This window comes from Bubalus bubalis, chromosome 16 (genome assembly GCF_019923935.1).
Source record: "Bubalus bubalis isolate 160015118507 breed Murrah chromosome 16, NDDB_SH_1, whole genome shotgun sequence".
Lineage (NCBI taxonomy): Eukaryota > Metazoa > Chordata > Mammalia > Artiodactyla > Bovidae > Bubalus > Bubalus bubalis.
In genome coordinates this window covers 28,836,137-28,854,136 of record NC_059172.1, presented here as the reverse complement: position 1 = coordinate 28,854,136, position 18,000 = coordinate 28,836,137, and the positions used below count along the sequence as shown (strand labels likewise).

The following is an 18,000-nucleotide window of genomic DNA, read 5'->3' as shown; positions in this document are numbered from 1 at the left end:
TGCCTGCCTGTTCCCAGGGATCTCAAGGGGCCCGGGGCCCAGCACCAAGCGGATACTCAAGCCTAATGTGTGAGCAGCATTGTGTGTTCAGAGGGCAGTGATGATGACCCCATTTTACAGATGGGGAAATGGAGGCACAGATGCAGGGCATGGTTTGCTTCCAAAGCAAAGCTGCAGCACAGCCTAGGCTCAGCTTGCATATCTGGTCCCAGGGGCAGGGCTCTTTCCAGGGCAGCTGATGGGAGGTGGGGGTAGGGTGCGGTGGGGTGGGAGCTGGGTCCTGAGAACCAGCAGGCCACAGAGATTTGGAGTTCGAATGGCCAAGTTCAGGGAAAGCACAATTGGGGAGGAGCCAAGGTATTTATTATGCTTGGTCTCCAGCTCCAAACAGAGCTGATGGATGGAGCTGCTCCAGTTCCTATAAACAGCTTGGGCCTCCCTCCCCTCCATGTTCTCAGCACCACAGCCCCAGCTGATCCCAGGGAGATGAGGGTGGAGCAGAGATGACTGAGGGAGGGGAAGGAGAAGAGGCGAGTCGGGGGTAAGGAGGGGACGGAAAAGAGAAGCCAGGGTCCTAGAGGCAAGAGGAACTGAGGGGAACGAGGATGGTGAAAGAAGATTCCTCTTCCCCAGAGCAGTCCCACTGGGTCTCCAGGGTCTGTCTGAGAAGCCTGTCACCCATTCTTGGTTTGATCTTAATCCCCACAAGACTTTAGGTCCTAGAGGGCAGGGCCATCCATTCAGGAAGCCTTTTCTTTGAACTTGCCTCTGTGCTGGCTCACGGCCCCGGGGATACAGGAGGGACTCTGGGTAGGACCTCCCTCCAGGAGCTCCTGGTCTAGTGGCAGGTCAGGCCGACACCCTGATGTTGCAGCCCAGGGCAGCCAGAGCTGTCCGTGGCTGGAGGAGGGAAATCAGGATGGTCTTCTCAGAGGAGGTGATGCTGGCAGGGGCATTTTGAGCAGAGGAGGTGGGAGAGCGCCGGGAGTTGGGAGGGTCAGGAGTCAGTGCTGCCTAATGGTTAAGATTGCTGGCTCCAGAGAGAAGCAGGTGAACCTGGGTTCAGTCTCAGCTCTGGCACTTGACAGCTGTGGGATCTTGAGTCTCTGTGTCTCTAAAGTGAGGATGACAATTACAGAAATGTTTTTAAAGCGTGTTAGAATTCTCTTCAGCCACGTATGTCAAGTGTTCAGTTCAGGCCCCAACCTGGAGGTGCCAATTAAGGGTCAGCTTGGAATAAGAGGTGGGAAGCGGCCAGAGAGAGATGGAGCTGGAGGGTTGCAGGACCTGTGAGCTACTAAACAGCAAGGGTGCAGAGAGCAGACAGTGGATCCTAGATTCCAGGAGGGGGATTGAGCCAGCATAGGGAACCGACAGGGTGCAGCAGCTGGTGGGCCAGGGCTGCTGGGCCCCCGCCCTCCCACCTGGCCTGCAAGCCTAGCTCCTACTGGGCCCTGGCCCTGGTGGAGCGCCACAACGGCTCACCGGACCAAGTGAGCCTGGTGGCCTGGCACTGCCGTCTGTCTGTGACAGGGCCTGTGCACTGGCCTCCCCTCTCTTTGGAACTTGCCGGATGCTCTGATGACCTAGTTGGCAGCTGTGTCCATGCTCAGCTGAAAACAGGAATTTCTGCCTTGCTGGGGGTCTTGGCCAGGTGAGCACACTCCTCTGTTTGCCAGGAAAAGAGGTTAGGGGCCTGGAGGCTCCCGCAGAGCCCTGGACTGTGCTCAGTCCGTGCTACTGTCCTCCTGTGGGCCATCAAGGAGCATTTCCTGTGTGCCAGGGCATTGAATCACATAAATGCTCACCGCCCCCCCAGCCCCATCCATGAAATAGGCATTTCAATTTTTCCTTTGGAGAATAGGAGCTGGGAGCAGGAACAGAGAGGTGAGAGGCCACAGCCCAGAGAAGAAGCTGGGCTGGAGAAATCTCCAGGGTACTTGGGGGATGGGGGAGGCAGAGCTGGAGCCTGTGGGAGAGAAGGTGGAAAAGAGGTTGGCACCTGCAGAGGGGGTGGTGTCTCACTGTCAGGCAGCTGAGAAGGGATGATGGAACCACATGAAGATAAGCACAGGGGGCTGCAAAGTGGGACAGCCCGGGCACCCACTCCCTGTCCTCTAGACTTTGCCTCAGTGCCCCTCACCGGACTCCCACCCCCACCCCAGGTGAGGTGGCTCTTGTTGCTTCCCCTAGACCCCACAGCCCACACTCTCACCCTCCAATTCCCTTCTAGGAACCATGAATGCTCTTCTTCTGACCCCTCTTGATTCTTCCAAGTTCAACCTTGAGCAGCCTGGCTGCTCACTCTCAATCCTCCAGCCCCTGGGAGGTCTTTAACTCTCTAGCTGGGGAGGCCTTTGGGTGTCAAGGTAGCAGGGCTGGATGCTCAGGAAGGTCTGGGGCTGGAGACAGAGATGTGGGCATCGTCAGAGCGATGGGGCAGCCACATCAGTGAGGATGATGATGTTCCTGGGAGAAGAGTCCTTCTGATTGCCTGATGGCTTGAGGAAGATGAGCACACAGCGAAGCCCCAAAAGGAGTGGCATCTAGGGTCCTAGATGTAAGGGGAGTGTCCCAAGGGAAGAGTGTGGATGATTGGGGGATAGAGGCAGGCCCCACAGTGGAGGGGTCAGGGAGACATTGTCTGAAAAGTACAACCTTGGTGACCTCAGCCCTGGGTTGGGGAGATTGCTGGGGACAGCTGGAAGTGGCCTGGAATAGATTAGGATGGAGGGGAGGCAGGGGAAGCTACTTTACTGAGAAGTTTACCCATGATGTCGGGAAAGGAAGGGGGAAAGTGGTTTAAGGGTCTTCGTACTGTTTTTAAGATGGGCAAGACTTGAGCACAGCTGAAATCTGCGAGGAAGACAGAAGCAGAGAGGAGAGGCTGAAGGGAGAGCAAAGTGAGAAAATAAATGAGTGAGAGAGGACAGGACATGCTGCCTCTGGACAGGGTGGGGAGCGGGTATAGAGGAAGCACCCGAATGAAGCTGCAGAGAGAGAGAGAGAGGCACTAACAGGCTCCTGCTGGAAGTCACCGTTTTCTTCGCAGGTGGGGAGCAGCGTATGCCTAGTGTGAGGAGACAGAGGTGTGGTAGGGGCATGATGGTGGCTGAGGCACCAAGGGTCAAGATGGTGAGACCCAGGACCTCAGTCTCCCACCCAGTGGTCCTCCACCTGTCTCCCCAGGGGTCTGCCATGAGGCTTCAAAGCCTGGAAGAGAAGTAGAGGAGGGCAGAGTTCAAGTGGATGCAAAGATTCCCAGCAGCAAGGAGGAGGCCGGCAGGCTGCACCATTTCTCCAAAATCATTTTTTAATACATTCATGTGGGTTACACAAAGAGCGGGTCCTGAGGCCTGGGTTGTGGCCTGGCTCCCAGGAGGTGAAAGCAGCATCCTGTAGTGTTTTCAAAGATCAGGCGTGAAGGGGCCCACGCCTTGCCCTCAGGCCTGAGGAAGAGTGTTTGTGTGCACTGAGCACCTGTGGTCATGATCCCGAACAGGACCGGACCCACCAGCTGCCCCATTCGCCACCAGGGCCCCCGGCTGGGGCCAGGCCACCAGGCCAGGTTCTGGCCCTGCTCTGCCATGGACTCCCTGAGTCTTTGACCCTCTCAGCCTCAGTTTTCTCATCTGTAAAATGGGGTGGGCAGAGGGCCATTTTCATCATCTCATACTTTACCGAGCACCATCGTGAGCCTGAGTGCAGGCCAAACACAGTAAGAAGGTGAAGACCATGACACCGAGTCCTGGGCTCATCCCAGGGCTTCCTTTGTCCCCAGACAGCCCACGATTCCATGGGCTATATCTGCATGGGATTTTTCTATGCATTTTTCTAGGGGGAAAAATTCCCTGCATGACAAGGACCAGAAAGGGAGGTTGGAGCCAGCATCATCTTGTGATGTGACAGCTGAGAGAGAGGAGGAAACTGCCCAGGTCCAACCCCCAAGCCCCCCAACCCTGACTCCCTCAGTGAAGTCTGAGATCTGAATCTACCTTTTTTCACAGGCTCTGTCCTGACTTAAGCAGCTCTGAGCAAGTTCCAGTCTCTTCCTAAGTCTCAGCTGTTCTATCTATGTACCAGGGAGGTTGGACTCAATGGTCTCAAATTCCAGGCTATGCTCAACAGAGGGAGAAGGAGGGAAGGAATTCTAGGGCTCGATGAGAAAAGGAGAGCCCACCTAGTCAGCAAAGGATGGAATAAGAGAAACAGAGGCACAGAAGGAGGAGCGGGCCTGTGGCTGCCCGTCTTCTCTCTGCCCGCCTGGGAGAGAGGAAGGAGAAGAGCGGGTGGGTGTGCCCAGATGCTCCCTGGCCCCGTTCCAGCCATATGGGGCCATTTCCTGTCCATCTTACAGCCTGCAGCCCCCGCAGTGGCCAAGCTCAGGCTCTGGACGCAGGAGGATGTGAGGCTGGAGCTCAGTTCTGGCATTTCTTAGCTGGAGATCCCTGGAGGGAGACTTTCAGAGCCTCTAGTTAAATGGGATAATATACCAACCTCAGAGGGTTGTCATAAAGAGGCAAATGCAGGCTTGGGTTTGTCATTGCTGCCAAGTGTGGTGTAAAACAGAACCAGAAACCTAAGGGTCTCACTCCTGGCTCACTGGCCAGGATGGGGCTCAGCTGGAGCAGCAGGCCTGAGCAGGACCTGGACAGGGAAAGGGCGGGGGCAGGGGGTGGGGGGGTGGCGGCTAGGGCAGTTATCTGGACCCATGTGTGCAACCTGAGGGTGCCAGGTAGGAAAGCGCCTGTGCAGAGCAGGAAACAGACCAGTCCAGGGCTGGGCCAGAGCCCAGGGAGACTGCCTCTTAACCGACCCTGCCAGAGCTGCCAAAGCCTGCCTAACAGCACTGGATCCAAGCCTTACTCAAGTGGCTCCAGCTTTCTTCCGGTCACAAGCTCTTCATGTTTCAGAGAAGCTGAAAGTCATTATCAGAAGATGTGACAAATAGTCTGCTTGGAAATGTCTCAGACAAATCCTCTTGGTCTTGCCCCTTTCTTGCCCTGGCCCGGCCAGGGAAGGACTATCCACATTCAGCCAGCTGGGGCTGCAGAACTTTGGAGCCCTGGCTTTCACACTCCACGTGGTGACCGCACACTCTGTGACCACCTGCCCACTCAGACTGGGCAATGCTGAGGGCAGGGATGTGTCTCATTCCCCGGCGCCCCCAGTGCCCAGGGCAGGATGTGGCACAAAACAGATGCTTGGCAAAGATCTGTAGATGTGATGGGGTCAGCCTTACACTCTGTCACTCCTGAAACTGCCCAACTTCCGGCTTCCACAGCTGGACTACATGATGTGCGGCCTGAGAAGTGGGTCACCTGCTGGTGCAGCAGGACACGGGGAAAGGAGCCCTGGGCTGGGACTGAGAGACCGAGGGTCTTGGACCCTGGCTTACTGTGTGATCATGGGTCAGTGCCCAACCTTCTCCGTGCCTCTGGCTCCCCCACTGCCCCAGCAGGGTCTCCCGACAGAGCCCGTGTGTGGCCTCCAAACTCTCTAGGCTTTGTACTGTTGGCTGAACTTCTGCCGGCGCACACAGCAGCAGGTGGCCAGCGTGGTGAGCAGGATGGCAGACACCACTGCAAAGGTGAGGATGATAATGAGGTTGACATTCTTGAGACCCCCCTTCTCACAGTCCTCGGGACGCACGTGAGTCAGGGACACCTCCTCCTGAGAGCCAAAGCGGCAGATCAGGTCCTGGGTGGCATCCACGTCCACACGGCCCTGGTGCAGCTGGGCCGCCAGCCAGCCATTGCCGCAGCAGCTGAGGGGGTTCCCCTGCAGGTAGAGGCGCCGTAGGCTGTTTTCCAGGCCGCCCATGGCACTGCCCGGAAGGAGGCTGAAGCTGTTGTTCCTCAGATCCAGCACCTCCAGGGACACAGCCTGTGTCCAGGCAGGCAGGCGGCTCAGGCGGTTCTCAGCCAGATTGAGCTGCTTGAGGCAACTGAAGCAGGGCAGGTCCACCTGCAGGATGGCCAGCCCATTGCCCTGCAGGGCCAGGACCTCCAAGGAGCCCTCCAGGCCCGCCAAGGCCCCTGGGGCCACTTCCAGCCCAGGGTTAGAGGAGAGGTCCAGCTCGGCCAGTGGCGTGTGGAGGAAGGCACCTGCCCGCAGTATCTCCATCTCATTGTCCGCCAGGTTCAGGACACGGAGGGAGGAGATGCCAGAGAAGGCCACACAACCCAAGGGTCCAGGCTCAGCTGGGCCCCCACAGGGGCTGAGCCGGTTCCCCTGCAAGTTAAGCCTCTGCAGACTGGCCAGGCTGGTGAAGGTGTACGGCGGCAGGTCCCGCAGGGCATTGTCCTGTAAAAGCAGCGTCCACAGGGACCCCAGGGCCCTGGCACCCAGCTCGAGAGTCTCCAGCGCATTGTGGCTGATGTCCAGAAGCATCAGGCAGGGCAGGGAGCCGGGCTGGGCCTCAAAGGCCCGCAAACAGTTCCGGCTGAGGTTCAGGGAGCGCAGGGAGGTCAGGGGCTCAAGAAAGCCCTCCGGGACGAGCTCAATCTCATTGTAGCTCAAATCCAGATTCAAGAGCTGGGAGAGGGGTTGGGTGCTGGCATTGCGGCTGGGGTTGGAGAGGGGCAAGGATGACCAGCCCTCGGAAGGCGCATGGAGGCCCTCGCCTCCACCCCGGGGTGGCTCCGCAGGGAGCCGGATGAGGTTGTTGGACGCGTTCAGGTAAATGAGTCTCGGGAGTGCGCTTAGGTCGGGAAAGTGGAGCAGTTTGTTCTCCCGCAGGTCGAGCCAGGCGAGCTGGTACTCGGCCCGCGGCTCCGGGGCCGTCTGAAAGGCCTCGATACTGTTGCAGCTCAGATCCAGGACGCGCAGCTGCTGGAGGCTGAAATCGGAGATGCAGGTGAGGGAGTTCCTGGAGAGGTTGAGGTGCACCAGGCGGGGCAAGGCCTCAAAGGCACCATCTTCGATGTCCATCAGCACGTTGCTGTGAAGGTCCAGCCGCTCCAGCGCGGGTGTACTCGAGAAGGTGCTGCGGCCCAGGCGCGTCAGGCTGTTCTCCGCCAGTGAGAGTGTGCGCAGGGCGGGCGCCTCCCCCAGCAGCTGCTCCACCAGGCCGCTGTACAGGCTGTTCCCCGACAGGTCCAGGGACGTCAGGTGCAGCAGGGGGCCCAGTCCCCCAGTATTCAGCGCTGTGCCCACCGCCAGGTGGTTGTGGGCCAGGTTGAGGTGTTCCAGGTGGGGCAGGGCCTGGAAGACCCCTGGCTGGAGGAAGCTGATCTCGTTGGCGCTCAGGTCCAGGTGACGAAGTGCCGTGTAGAAGCCCAGGGGCAAGGCCAGGATGCTTCGCAGCTGGTTCCCAGATAAGTTGAGGACCTCGATGTCCCGTGAGAGCACCGAGGGGACCTGGAGCAGGCTACGGCCCTGGCACCAGACCTCCTTGTCCACCTGGGGAGGTGGGAGGGCAGGGAGAGCAGTGGGCATTAGTGCATGCCGTAGGAGGTAGAACCCAACACTCGCCTCTAGGAAGGATGACTTGAGCCCCCACCAGGCTTGGCTAGGCCTCTCTTCTGTCCTCCCAGCATGATTCAGGTCCTCCACCCCAGCCTAATCCCCCTAGGTCTGCATGATCCCTACCCTGCTCCCTGCTGCTGTCTTTGGTACACGATAGAGCAGTGCTTCCCTGGTGGCTCAGAGGGTAAAGTGTCTGCCTGCAATGCGGGAGACCCGGGTTCAATCCCTGGGTCAGGAATATCCCCTGGAGGAAGAAATGGCAACCCACTCCAGTACTCTTGCCTGGAGAATTCTATGGACAGAGGAGCCTGGTGGGCTACAGTCCATGCGGTTGCAAAGAGTCGGACACGACTGAGCGACTTCACTTCACAGCAGCGCTGGCATCAAGGAGGGACTCAAGGAAGCTTTGGTGGGTAGCCATACAGATGATAGACAGAAGGAAAAATGCACTAACAAAAAAATTCTGTACTCACTATTATCCTATTTTACAGGAAACTAAGCCACGTATCATTTAGAGTGAGCCAGAGCCAGTGAGGAGCAGGGCCACTCTGGGACCCAGACCTCCTCGTTCCACATCCCAAGTTCCTTCTATGGACCCACAGAGGTAAACTTACTCAGCTGATGTTAGATTAGAAACCACTCTGGGAGAAATGTTTCCAAAAATGAAAAATGCTCTTTCCACTCTAGTCCTCTGTTTTAATTCTGGTCTCGCACCCTCAGATCTCATTCGAACCCTCACTCCATGGGGCACAACTCTGGTTCCAGAGCCTGCCTTCCTTGCTGACACTCCCTAGATGTGACCTCTTTCCTGCTGCTCCATCTACCTCACCCCACCCCCACCCCATCAGTGGCTTCAGTTCCCATGGTCCAGTCCAGATGGGCCCCCAGAGATGGGGTTGGGGCCGGGAAAAAGATGACCAGAGTCCCAACCCATATTCTTTGTTGACAAGAGCTGATTTTGCTGTATGAGCTCCATCTGGTTCTGATCCAGAATGTAACTCATCCTTCCCCAATGCCTATTCAGCATTTTATATTTTATTTCACATTTTCAGACCCATAGTCTCATTGGATTGTCACGGTAGCCTGCCCATCAAACATGATCACCTCTCTTTAAGAAACTCAAGCTCAGAGAGGGGAAGAGAGGGTCTAGTATCACCCAGCTGGTGAGGAACAGAGCTAGTAGCTTTTGAACCCCAGTCTCCTAACAACTGAAGACCCCACTTTTGTCCTCCACCACATGTGCCTTCAGGGGCCAGAATTCTTTCCATGTGAATGCAGTCTCCCTCTGTCATTTCCGGCACACCAGGAACCCCAGCCTTTCCCAGCAAAGGCTCTGACTTCCATAAGCACCCAGCTCAGGCCCACTCCACCCCAGCCTCTCTGTCTTCACTGACCCCTTCTGACAGGTCTGCCAGCCGAATGCCTGGAAACTGTCAGAAACTCCACTCTGACCATGCTGCCCTTGACTTAAACCCCTTCCAGGCAGAGCCAGGACCCTCAGCAGGGTTCAACGTTGTTTGTGGTCCCTGCTGATCTTCTCCCAACCCACCCTAGCCCAGCCCACACCTGACCACGGCCCACTGCACCCTCCCACACCCACCTCTCAGCCCCCTTCCTGCTTCTCCTTGTGTTGGCTGTGCTCTGCCCAACCAGAGCAGGATCTCGAACTCTGTGTGCTGAGCACCAGGGTCTCCTCCATCCAGGAGACCTCCCTAAATGCCGGGCAGGTCGGGGCTTCCCCTGGGCTCTCACAGTCCCTGTGCTTCCCTTTGTTTCTCCCTGTGGCTATCTGTGTGTGGACCGGCTAGAAAGTGAGCTCAGGGCAAAGGGTTTGATTGACTGGATATTTGGACCTGGCCTTTCTGAGCACCAGAAAGTGCTCAGTACATTTTTCAGTAGATGAAAGACATCATCAGCTTAATACAGGTCTGAGGGACTGACTCAATCAAGGGATGATCCATTCATTCAGGGTTTCCCAGGTGGCGCTAGTGGTAATCAACCTGCCTGCCAATGCAGGAGATAGGGTTTGATCCCTGGGTTGGGAAGATCTCCTGGAGGAGGAAATGGCAGCCCATCTCAGTATTCTTGCCTTGGAAGAATATTCTTCCCATGAACAGAGGAGCCTGGCAGGCTACAGTCCATGTGGTCACAAGAGTCAGACACGACTGAAGCAGCTTAGGACACACGATCCGATCCATTTATTCAGACCAGAGTCAAAGACTATTAGAGCGCAAAGGGTTCAGCCCACCCCCTTCCCAGATGGGGAGACCAAGCCTAAAGATGGCAGTAACTTGAATGAGGTCACAAATCAGCAGCTGGGCCGACAGGGTAGGAATACAGCCTGGGTGTTCCCTGCCTGGCCCAGCTCTCAGCTTCCTCCCAAGAGCCCAAGGTAGGGGGAGGGATGCAGGGAGGAACCGGCTGTCTTCCATCAGGCATGTGCGACTCTTCCAAGTCCACACGGCACAGTGACCGGCATTACTCAGAGGCCCAGGGACAACCCCTGCCATTGGGGCCCAGTGCAAAATTAGCATCCTCATACTCTAGCCACCTTGCCAGACCTGCCTGGCTCCTTGCTCCCTCCTCCCTCACAACTTCTCTGCCAGTTGGGGCTACTGGGCATAGACTCCTCATCCATATTCTCAGCTCCCTGAACCATCCTGATTAAAGAAGAAACAACAAAATGAACACAGACATAACGTGTGTTGTGTGGGGTGGGGAGCGCTTACCCCATGTATAAGCCCAGCTCCATTTCACCTCTGGATACTCAAAGGTCCTGTGTGGCACCAGCCCCTGAGAGTTGAGCCAGGACACAAAGCTGGCCCAGTCCAGCACCCAATCCTACTTTCTTCCCAGTGCCCAGAACCCCTGTCATAGAGGCCCAGAGGGGACTGCCACAAGGCAGGACTGCTCAGCTCTCCAGGTCAGTCCAGGAAGGAGCTTGAAGGCCAGGGCAGCTCTCAGGACACCGTTTGTGGGGCACCCACTGCTCCCTGATCTCCGAGCCCCCAGCATGAGTGACTTATGTGGGGAGGGATCTCGGGAGCATCCACCCTTAGTCAGGTCCTGAGCTTCCCCTGATGACCCCCTATCCACTCTCTCTGATGTGCCAGGGTGCCATTTCCCAGGTTCTTTTTTTGTTTTTAGGAGGGAAGAGGGTGCCACTCAACCCCATCATACTATCTGCACACAGAAGGGAAGCAGAGCAGGGAGAATCACCCGGCAGTGGACACCATGAACTTGGGAGGGAGGGGTCCGAATCCTGGCTCTGTTACTTCCTGTCTGTATGACCTTGGGGGTCACATCTCTTCTCTCAGCATAAGTTTCCTCAGCTGAAAAGAGAAGTTCCAGGCAGGACAAAATGAGAGATGGTCCTTAGTGCAGAGCAGGCCCCTAGCTAGCCCTCGGCATGTGGCCATTTCTTTTTACTACTGAAAAGCATCATAATGCCTTCTGTGGGAGTTTAGAAAGTCCATTCCTGCCTGTTATCTCCTTTGCCCCAAATCCAAAGCTCACCCAGTTCCCTTCCGCCTGTTGCATGGCCCAGGCCCTTCCTCCCTGCATGTGGTGATGTCTGAGTCCTTCTCTGCCCATTATTCTGGATTCTGGGAACCCTGGAAGGGCTCCAAGGAGCACGAGTGAGGTGGCCACAGCAGACACTGCAAACCCCAGGGAAGTGCTGCTGGCCCTGGCTGCTAGCACATGCACCTCCCAAAGCAGCTGCCCACTCTGTGTCACTAGGGCTTCCCCAGTGGCTCAGCAGTAAAGAATCTTCCTGCAATGCAGGAGATGCAAGTTCGGTCCCTTGGTTGGGAAGATCCCCTGGAGAAAGGAAATGGCAGCCCATTCCAGTATTCTTGCCTGGGAAAATCCCAATCCACGGGGTCACAAAAGAGTCAGACACGACTGGGTGACTAAAACAACACCAACTCTGTGTCATGAGCTCCCAGTCCCAGGTCCAAATGAGGCTACTGGAGGGCCTGTCCCTTCCCCAGCCCAAGCTCTGGCCTTGACCTCGGTGACCGTCCAGCCTTCCAATTAGACTAGATAAGCTCTTTTCTCTGTATCCTACAGGGTCACAGTAACCTCAGAGCATTTCCCAGACTCTAGGAAAATGGGACAAAATGGATCAAACCTTGTCACTACCCTTGAGGAGCTCTTGGTCTAGTAGCTGAGTCAGCCGTGGACCCATTTACCAACTACCCCATGGGCTCAGTGTTGAGAAGGAGGGAGGCTTAGGACTGTGGGAGCCCAGAAAAGGGATGGCCTGGAAGGGGTCAGGGAAAGCTTCTTGGAGAAGGCGGCATTTGACCTGGGCAGTACTAAGTGAGAGGCATCACAGCAGGAATACGGCAGTTGGGCTCAAGTTAAGGAGCCCAGTTAGGGAGGGGATTTGTCCCCAGGAGGGGCCCAGGACAGAAGAGCCTTTCCCAGCTGCCCACCCCAGGTTCCCCACACATATACATGTTCTTCAGGGCATCACATGTGGCACTAGTAGTAAAGAACCTGGCTGCCAATGCAGGAGATGTAAGAGATGTGGGTTCGATCCCTGGGTTGGGAAGATCTCCAGGAGGAAGGCATGGCAACCCACTCCGGTATTCTTTCCTGGAGAATCCCCATGGACAGAGGAGCCTGGTCCTACAGTCCATGGGGTCACAAAAAGTTGGACACGGCTGAAGTGACTTAGCACTCATGCACACATATTCTTCAGCAGCCAGCTGGACCCACTGCCCTGTGGGGGTGGCCTGAGGAAATAGAGTCCCTACTGGCCTGAAGTGAATGACCTCAGACAAGTTGGCTAACTTCTCCAAGCCGGTTTCCAATTCTCTAAAACTGGAATGATTATACTTACCTGGCAGGATTAATAGTAAACAGGGCATTTAGACATTCTAGTAGGTGCTCAGTAAATGCGAGCTTTAATGGCATTAAGTGGATCCCCTTTCCTCTTCTGAGCCCTCTAGCCTCTGGCTTCTGGGCCAGTAGGACCGCCGGGGGCAGGGGATATGAGGAGCTCTCCCTGATGAGGCAGGTGTCTTACCTTCCTACAGGGCACCTTGTCTCGGTGTTGGGAGGTAGCCAGGCCCAGGGTCAGCACGGCCAGAAGCAGCAGAATCTGGTGGCTCATGGCTCTGCAGAGGGCAGGAGGAAAGGGGAAGATGGTAAGACTGCAGGCTCCTTCCTACCGCGGACTCCCACCGCCCCCTCCTGTCTGCAGCTGCCCTCAGGGAACCCCAGACCACAGCAGGAGCTGGACTGAAGGTGCTGTGAACAGGGCCCCTTGTGAAGGTGGTGGGAAACAGGGCTGCAGCCCATCACAAACAGCCTTCAGTGCCAGATGGAGGGGCTAAGCCATTACCTTGGACAGGAGTTTTTAAGCAGTGGGTGACACGGTCAGATTTGGGCTTTGAAAGGCCCCATCAGGCGGAAGACAGCATGGAGGAGGTGAGCAGGAGGCAGATAGGCCTCAAGGGCTGCCCTGGGCCAAGCTCAGGACTCCAGGTCCACACAGGCCACAAGCAGGCCTCCCATCTGAGCTCAAGTTCCAAACGGAATTCCTCAATCCCCCCACCCGCAGAACTTTATTTTGCCCTTTCTCTTTTGATTTTCTGATCCCCGAGTCCCTGCCATTGTTTGAAGGCTGGGCCTGGAGCCTTGACAGGAAGCCCCGCCAGGAGGCCTGCCCTGCCCCCAGCACTGTGGCCCGTGGACTTCCCCAGGAACAGGCTGCCAGGCCCTTAACTTTCACTGAAGCCACTGCCTGCACAGTGGGACACCCAGGCCTGCTGGGCCAGCCCTTCTCTCATGAGCAGTCTGGTTGAGGTTGAGGGCGACCACAAAGCCCCCAGACGGGTCGCATCCCAGTGCTGCTAGGGGCTCATTCACTGAGAACCTGGGCCAAGTGCTAGCAACACACAGCTCAGTCCGTCAGTTTCATTCATTCAGTCATTCATTCACCCACATCTTACTGAATGCCTCTTCATGTCTGGCTCTGTACTGGGAACTGGGGACACAGATAAAGGCCCAGAAGTGACCATAATATAAATACCTACAAAACATTAACAAGGAGAGACATAATGCTCTCCAAGAGCAGTGGACTCAGAGTCACCCACACCATACTGCTTCCTCTGTCTCCTCCACTTACCTGCTGTGTGACTTTGTACAAGTCCCTTCACCTCTCTGAGCCTCAGTTTCCTCTTCTGAGGCTAATGCCAACCTCACCAAGTTTTGTTAAAGATCAAATGAGACATATTCTATGAAAGTGTCGCACACAGAGCTCTCATGTACTAGGCACTCTTCTCCACACTTTACATCTATGAACTCATTTACTCCTTCCAATAATTCAGTGACTTGGTTTTATGATCACCATTCCCACTGGGCAGACAGGAAAATGGAGGCTCAGAGAAATTAAGCAACATGCCCAATGTCACACAACTAACAAGGGACAGACCCAGGAAGGTGGGCTTCTGGATCTGTGCCCTTAACCTCTACGTTACAAGGTCTCCTGCAGGTGTTCAATCAGTAAGTGCTGAATTGTGAATCTGAGGGATGCTTTAGAAGATGCATTTATAGAACCTTTATGGGCTGAGTCCTACTGTTAGAACCTGTTAAACATCCTTGCTATGATTTGTAAATGAAGGCGGGTGCTCTGAGGTCCTTCCTTGTTCAGATAGGCAAAGAACGCAGTGGTGTCTTTTAAGCCCTGTTCCCTGGGTTCCCTCGGGGCCATGGGCCCCCTGCTCCACAGCTGTTCTTCCTCTCACCTGCGTTACAGGTTGGGCTTTTACAGGAAATTCTGTTCTGCTGTTTAAAAAGCAGAACATCACCACCCTTTTGAAAGCCAGTATACTCAGAATTGAGTGGAAACCCCTCAGCAGGGCCTTCGAGGCCCTTGCGGAGCGTGCCTGCCTCGCCAGCTCTTCCCTCCAGCTTCATTTCTCACTGTCCCTTCCCCTATTCTGTGTTCTGAAAGCCTCAAATTCCCTTCAGTTCTCTAAGCATCTTTTCACTGCCCCTAACCTTCACTTCCTCCCCTCTATTGTGCTGAATACCTCCTCATTCTTTGGGTCTCAGCCTAGATGTTACCTCCTCCAAGAAGCCTTCTCTGGTTCTCTGAGTCTGGGCTCTATATTGGCGCCAAGCGTCCCATCAGCCCCTGGTTCCTTTCCCTTTGCCCCCTCCCCCATCACCATGGGCCGCGTCCCCAGGGCAGAGGGGCCTTACTCTCCACTGGGCTCCATCTCACACTGTGCAGGTCCGGGAAGGCAGTGAGAATCGGCAGGAGGCGCCTCGGTGACATGGTGACGCTAGAGAAAGCAGTTTCTCCCCTGGACTCTCCCTTTACTTCCCTGCCACACTCCCTCCCCTCATCAGCAGGTTCTGTCTGCTCTTCCTAAAAAACCAGATTCTGGATCTGCCCACCGCCCCACAGACTGAGGCACCACCACGACCCTGGGCCTCGATCCCAGCAACACCTTGTTTCCACCTTGATCTCTTTCAGTCTGCCCTAAGCATAGGAGCTTGAGTGATGGCTTTAAATCATGTATCAGACCATGAATCTCACTGCTTGAAAACCTCCCATAAAATTCAGATGTACACAACCTCCTCTCTTAACTCCATCTACCATTTGGCCTTCCCTCACCGAGTCCTAGCTTTCTCGCCATTCCTCAAGCAAGTGCCCTCCTGCCTCAGGGCCTTTGCCCTACTTGCTCCCTCCACCTCCCCAGATCTGCATACGTTTTACTGTTTTCCTCGTTTTCATTGTTTCCTAATAGTTTATTCCTTATTCTGAGAACAGGGGTCTAATAAGCAGTACTCACTAAAGATCTATTGAATAAACAGAAAAGTGAGGCGTAGCAGTCCACTGCAAAGGGCTGAGTGGTGAGTAAGAATAAGGTAGGTAAGGATAAGAGAGGACCTGGGTTAGTTCTGAACCTTCTCAAAGGGGCTCTTGTTTCCTGTTCCCCTGCCAAATCCCATCCTATCTCCCAGGTGGGCAGCTGAACATCCAGGGGGGCCCTTCCCTGCAGCACGTGGAACTCTGCCCTGCCATCCAAAGGAGAGGGGCCCCTTGATGGTGGGCATCCTTCAGCAGTGCCCAGACAGTGTGTAGAATTTGAGGGCTACTCACTCTCAAAAGGGAGGACTGGGCTCAGTGAGACCCAGGCTCTCATCCTGACTCTACTGCTCACCAGCGTTGTGCCCTGGGGCACGTCCCTTCACCTTTCAGGGTCTCCATGTCCCATCTGTAGAGCAAGTAGCCTGGCTCCTGTTTTGCCACTGTCTGCCTCCAGTGGTTGTGATGATCAAGCAGAGAACGGCTGTGAAGGTACCCTGGACACATACTGTCTTTCCCAGCAGGGACAAACTCGCAGGGCTGAGCAGCCCAGGCGAGGCGAGGAGTGCTCAAGAGGAAGGCCCCCGGCCTGCAGACAAGTGGCCCAGGGAAGAGGAGGCAAAAAAACATCTTAGGACTCTGGGAGAAGTGCCAAAAAAATGTGTAGGTGTGTGTGAAAGTGTGTGTGTGTGAGAGAGAGGGAGAGAGAGAAATGAGGTGGAGGGGCACTACTAATATTAAGCCCATCTCTAGTGTTTAAGGATGTTAGATACTCTTAGCACTTGACATATATCATTTCATTTAATTCTCACAACAACCCAGTGAATCAGTTACTATAATTTCCATTTTACATATGAGAACACTGAGACTCAGAAAGGTGAAGTGACTTACCCCAGAGTTACCCAGCTCATAAGTGTTTTGGGATTTAGCCCAGATCTGTGTGTTGTGTTTTTTCCAGCAGGTGCTGAGCTGCCTGCCTCCTAGAGAATTTGCCCATGAGGAAAACCAGGCTCAGGGAGATGACTTACCCAAGGTCACACAGGCAGTTAATGGCAGAGTCGGGATCAGAATCCAGTCTGTCTGCCTCCTAAAGCAAGTGTTTCCACAACACTAAGCCAAGATCTCCTTTCTAACCCACTCCACACATCCCCCAACCCCAACACACACAGCAGCAGACAGGCTCACAGTGCCGGGCTTCGGGGTGCTCCTCTCCCTCCTCTCAGCCTGGATCACGGGCAGAGTCGGGTCCTGGGAGAGCTGCTGTGGATGTTCCCAGCCAGCAGTGAATCACTAAGGGCAAGCCCCGTTCTGGAGACATGTGCAGCCCACGGGGGAATTAGACCTTAACCCAAAGGAATGTGTCTGTGATGGCGGAATTTCAGGCAGCTGAGGGTGGGGGTGGGGGTCCCTCACGTCCTACCACCCATTAAGAGGGCTGGCTGAGGAAACCCTAGGAGAGAGGTGGGTGCCTCACCCTCTGCACCCCTAGAGATGGGCAGGCTATCTGGTGCGGTGGGATGGGAAGACCCACACACCCGCCCCCAGCCCCCGCCCCCCCGCCAGGGTTAGAGGGCAGTAGGAGACCAGAGACAAATCCTGAACTGCCCTTGACTAGCTTGTGTGTTCCTTGGGCAAGTGCCGGCCTTTCTGCGGTTGTTTTCCCATCTGTCAAATGGGAACGCCGGCCTCGCCCTGCCCTTCGCAGGAAAGATCCGCTGAGCTAGGAGCCTGGAGCCGAGGCAGGGTCAACCCTGGCCCCACGCACAAAGTATTGGAGGGGGATTGTTGAGGATCAGTTTCTCGATGAACCAGCCCCAGCCCAGCTCCGCGCCGGGTGCTCGAGAGGGGCTCGGGACCGCCAGTTCCCCGAGGGGCCGGCCAGCCTCGCCCGCTGGGCGGCTCCTACCTGGCTCAGCGCGGCCGCCGCTCCTCTCCCGGGCAGCCCCGGCACATTTTGCGCAAATCTGCCCTCCCCGTCCCACCCCGCGCCAGACCCCGGGGTCACGGCCCGAGGAGGCGCACGGCCGCTCCACCGCCCCACGGGAGCCCGACCCACGAGAGGGCGACCGGGGCTCCAATTTAAATACCTCTCCCGCCGACCCGCCCCACCACGCCCCCCCTCGGCCCGGCCGCGGGGTCCTAGCGCCCGGCCGGCGCGCCCCCGCGTGACTCGGTTTATCCGGAACCCGCGAGGGGAGGAAGCATTTTCTCGCGGCCGAAACCGCGAGGCTGGCGAGGGGCGGGTCGAAGAGGACAGGATGAAAGGACGGGGAAGGAGAGGGGTCCCTAAGGAAGCGCTGTGCCACCGAGGCCGCCGCCGCACGTGCAGTTCGTGGACCCGCGGGGTCCGGAGGGGCGGGTGGCTCTAGCAGCCGCAGGTCCGCAGAGGAAATCCGGCCTGGCCCCGATTTCTCCCGCTGTTGGCGCCGCCGCACTTAAGGGAGGCAAACAGGAGAGGTGACGGCGGGGCTGAACACGGAAGGAAATGACCCTTCACTGGCCCTGGAGCGGCTACAAAGGGGGTTCCCCACACCGCAGCCATCCCCTCTGGTGGGTCCACAGTCCCCTCTCAGGTTGTGCTGTGGTGTTCAGAGCCGCCTCCAGCGTCTCCTGGACCCTCAAGGGCTGTGGAAAGGTACCATCTAAGTCTCCAGAATTCAGGTGGAGAAACAAGTTAAGGATGGGGTCGTCGAGTA

At 56.2% G+C, this 18,000-nt stretch overlaps 1 protein-coding gene across 6 annotated transcripts; it reads right to left on the bottom strand.

Annotated features, from left to right (window-relative positions):
• Nucleotides 1-3,295: 3,295 nt before the first annotated feature.
• Nucleotides 3,296-17,349, bottom strand: LRRC32 (leucine rich repeat containing 32). Of its 6 annotated transcripts, XM_006040786.3 has the most exons (6): nucleotides 17,211-17,343; nucleotides 16,490-16,646; nucleotides 16,333-16,391; nucleotides 14,692-14,774; nucleotides 12,509-12,599; nucleotides 3,296-7,404 (listed from the first exon to the last, which is right to left on the bottom strand). In XM_006040786.3, the coding sequence occupies exons 4-6, from the start codon at nucleotides 14,706-14,708 to the stop codon at nucleotides 5,500-5,502; spliced, it is 2,013 nt and encodes a 670-aa protein (XP_006040848.3). In that variant the 5' UTR covers nucleotides 14,709-14,774; nucleotides 16,333-16,391; nucleotides 16,490-16,646; nucleotides 17,211-17,343; the 3' UTR covers nucleotides 3,296-5,499. The 6 variants fall into 6 exon arrangements, with proteins under 6 accessions (XP_006040848.3, XP_025122157.2, XP_044785271.1 ...); XM_025266372.2 differs by lacking the exon at nucleotides 14,692-14,774; XM_044929336.1 differs by lacking the exons at nucleotides 14,692-14,774; nucleotides 16,333-16,391.
• Nucleotides 17,350-18,000: the final 651 nt, after the last annotated feature.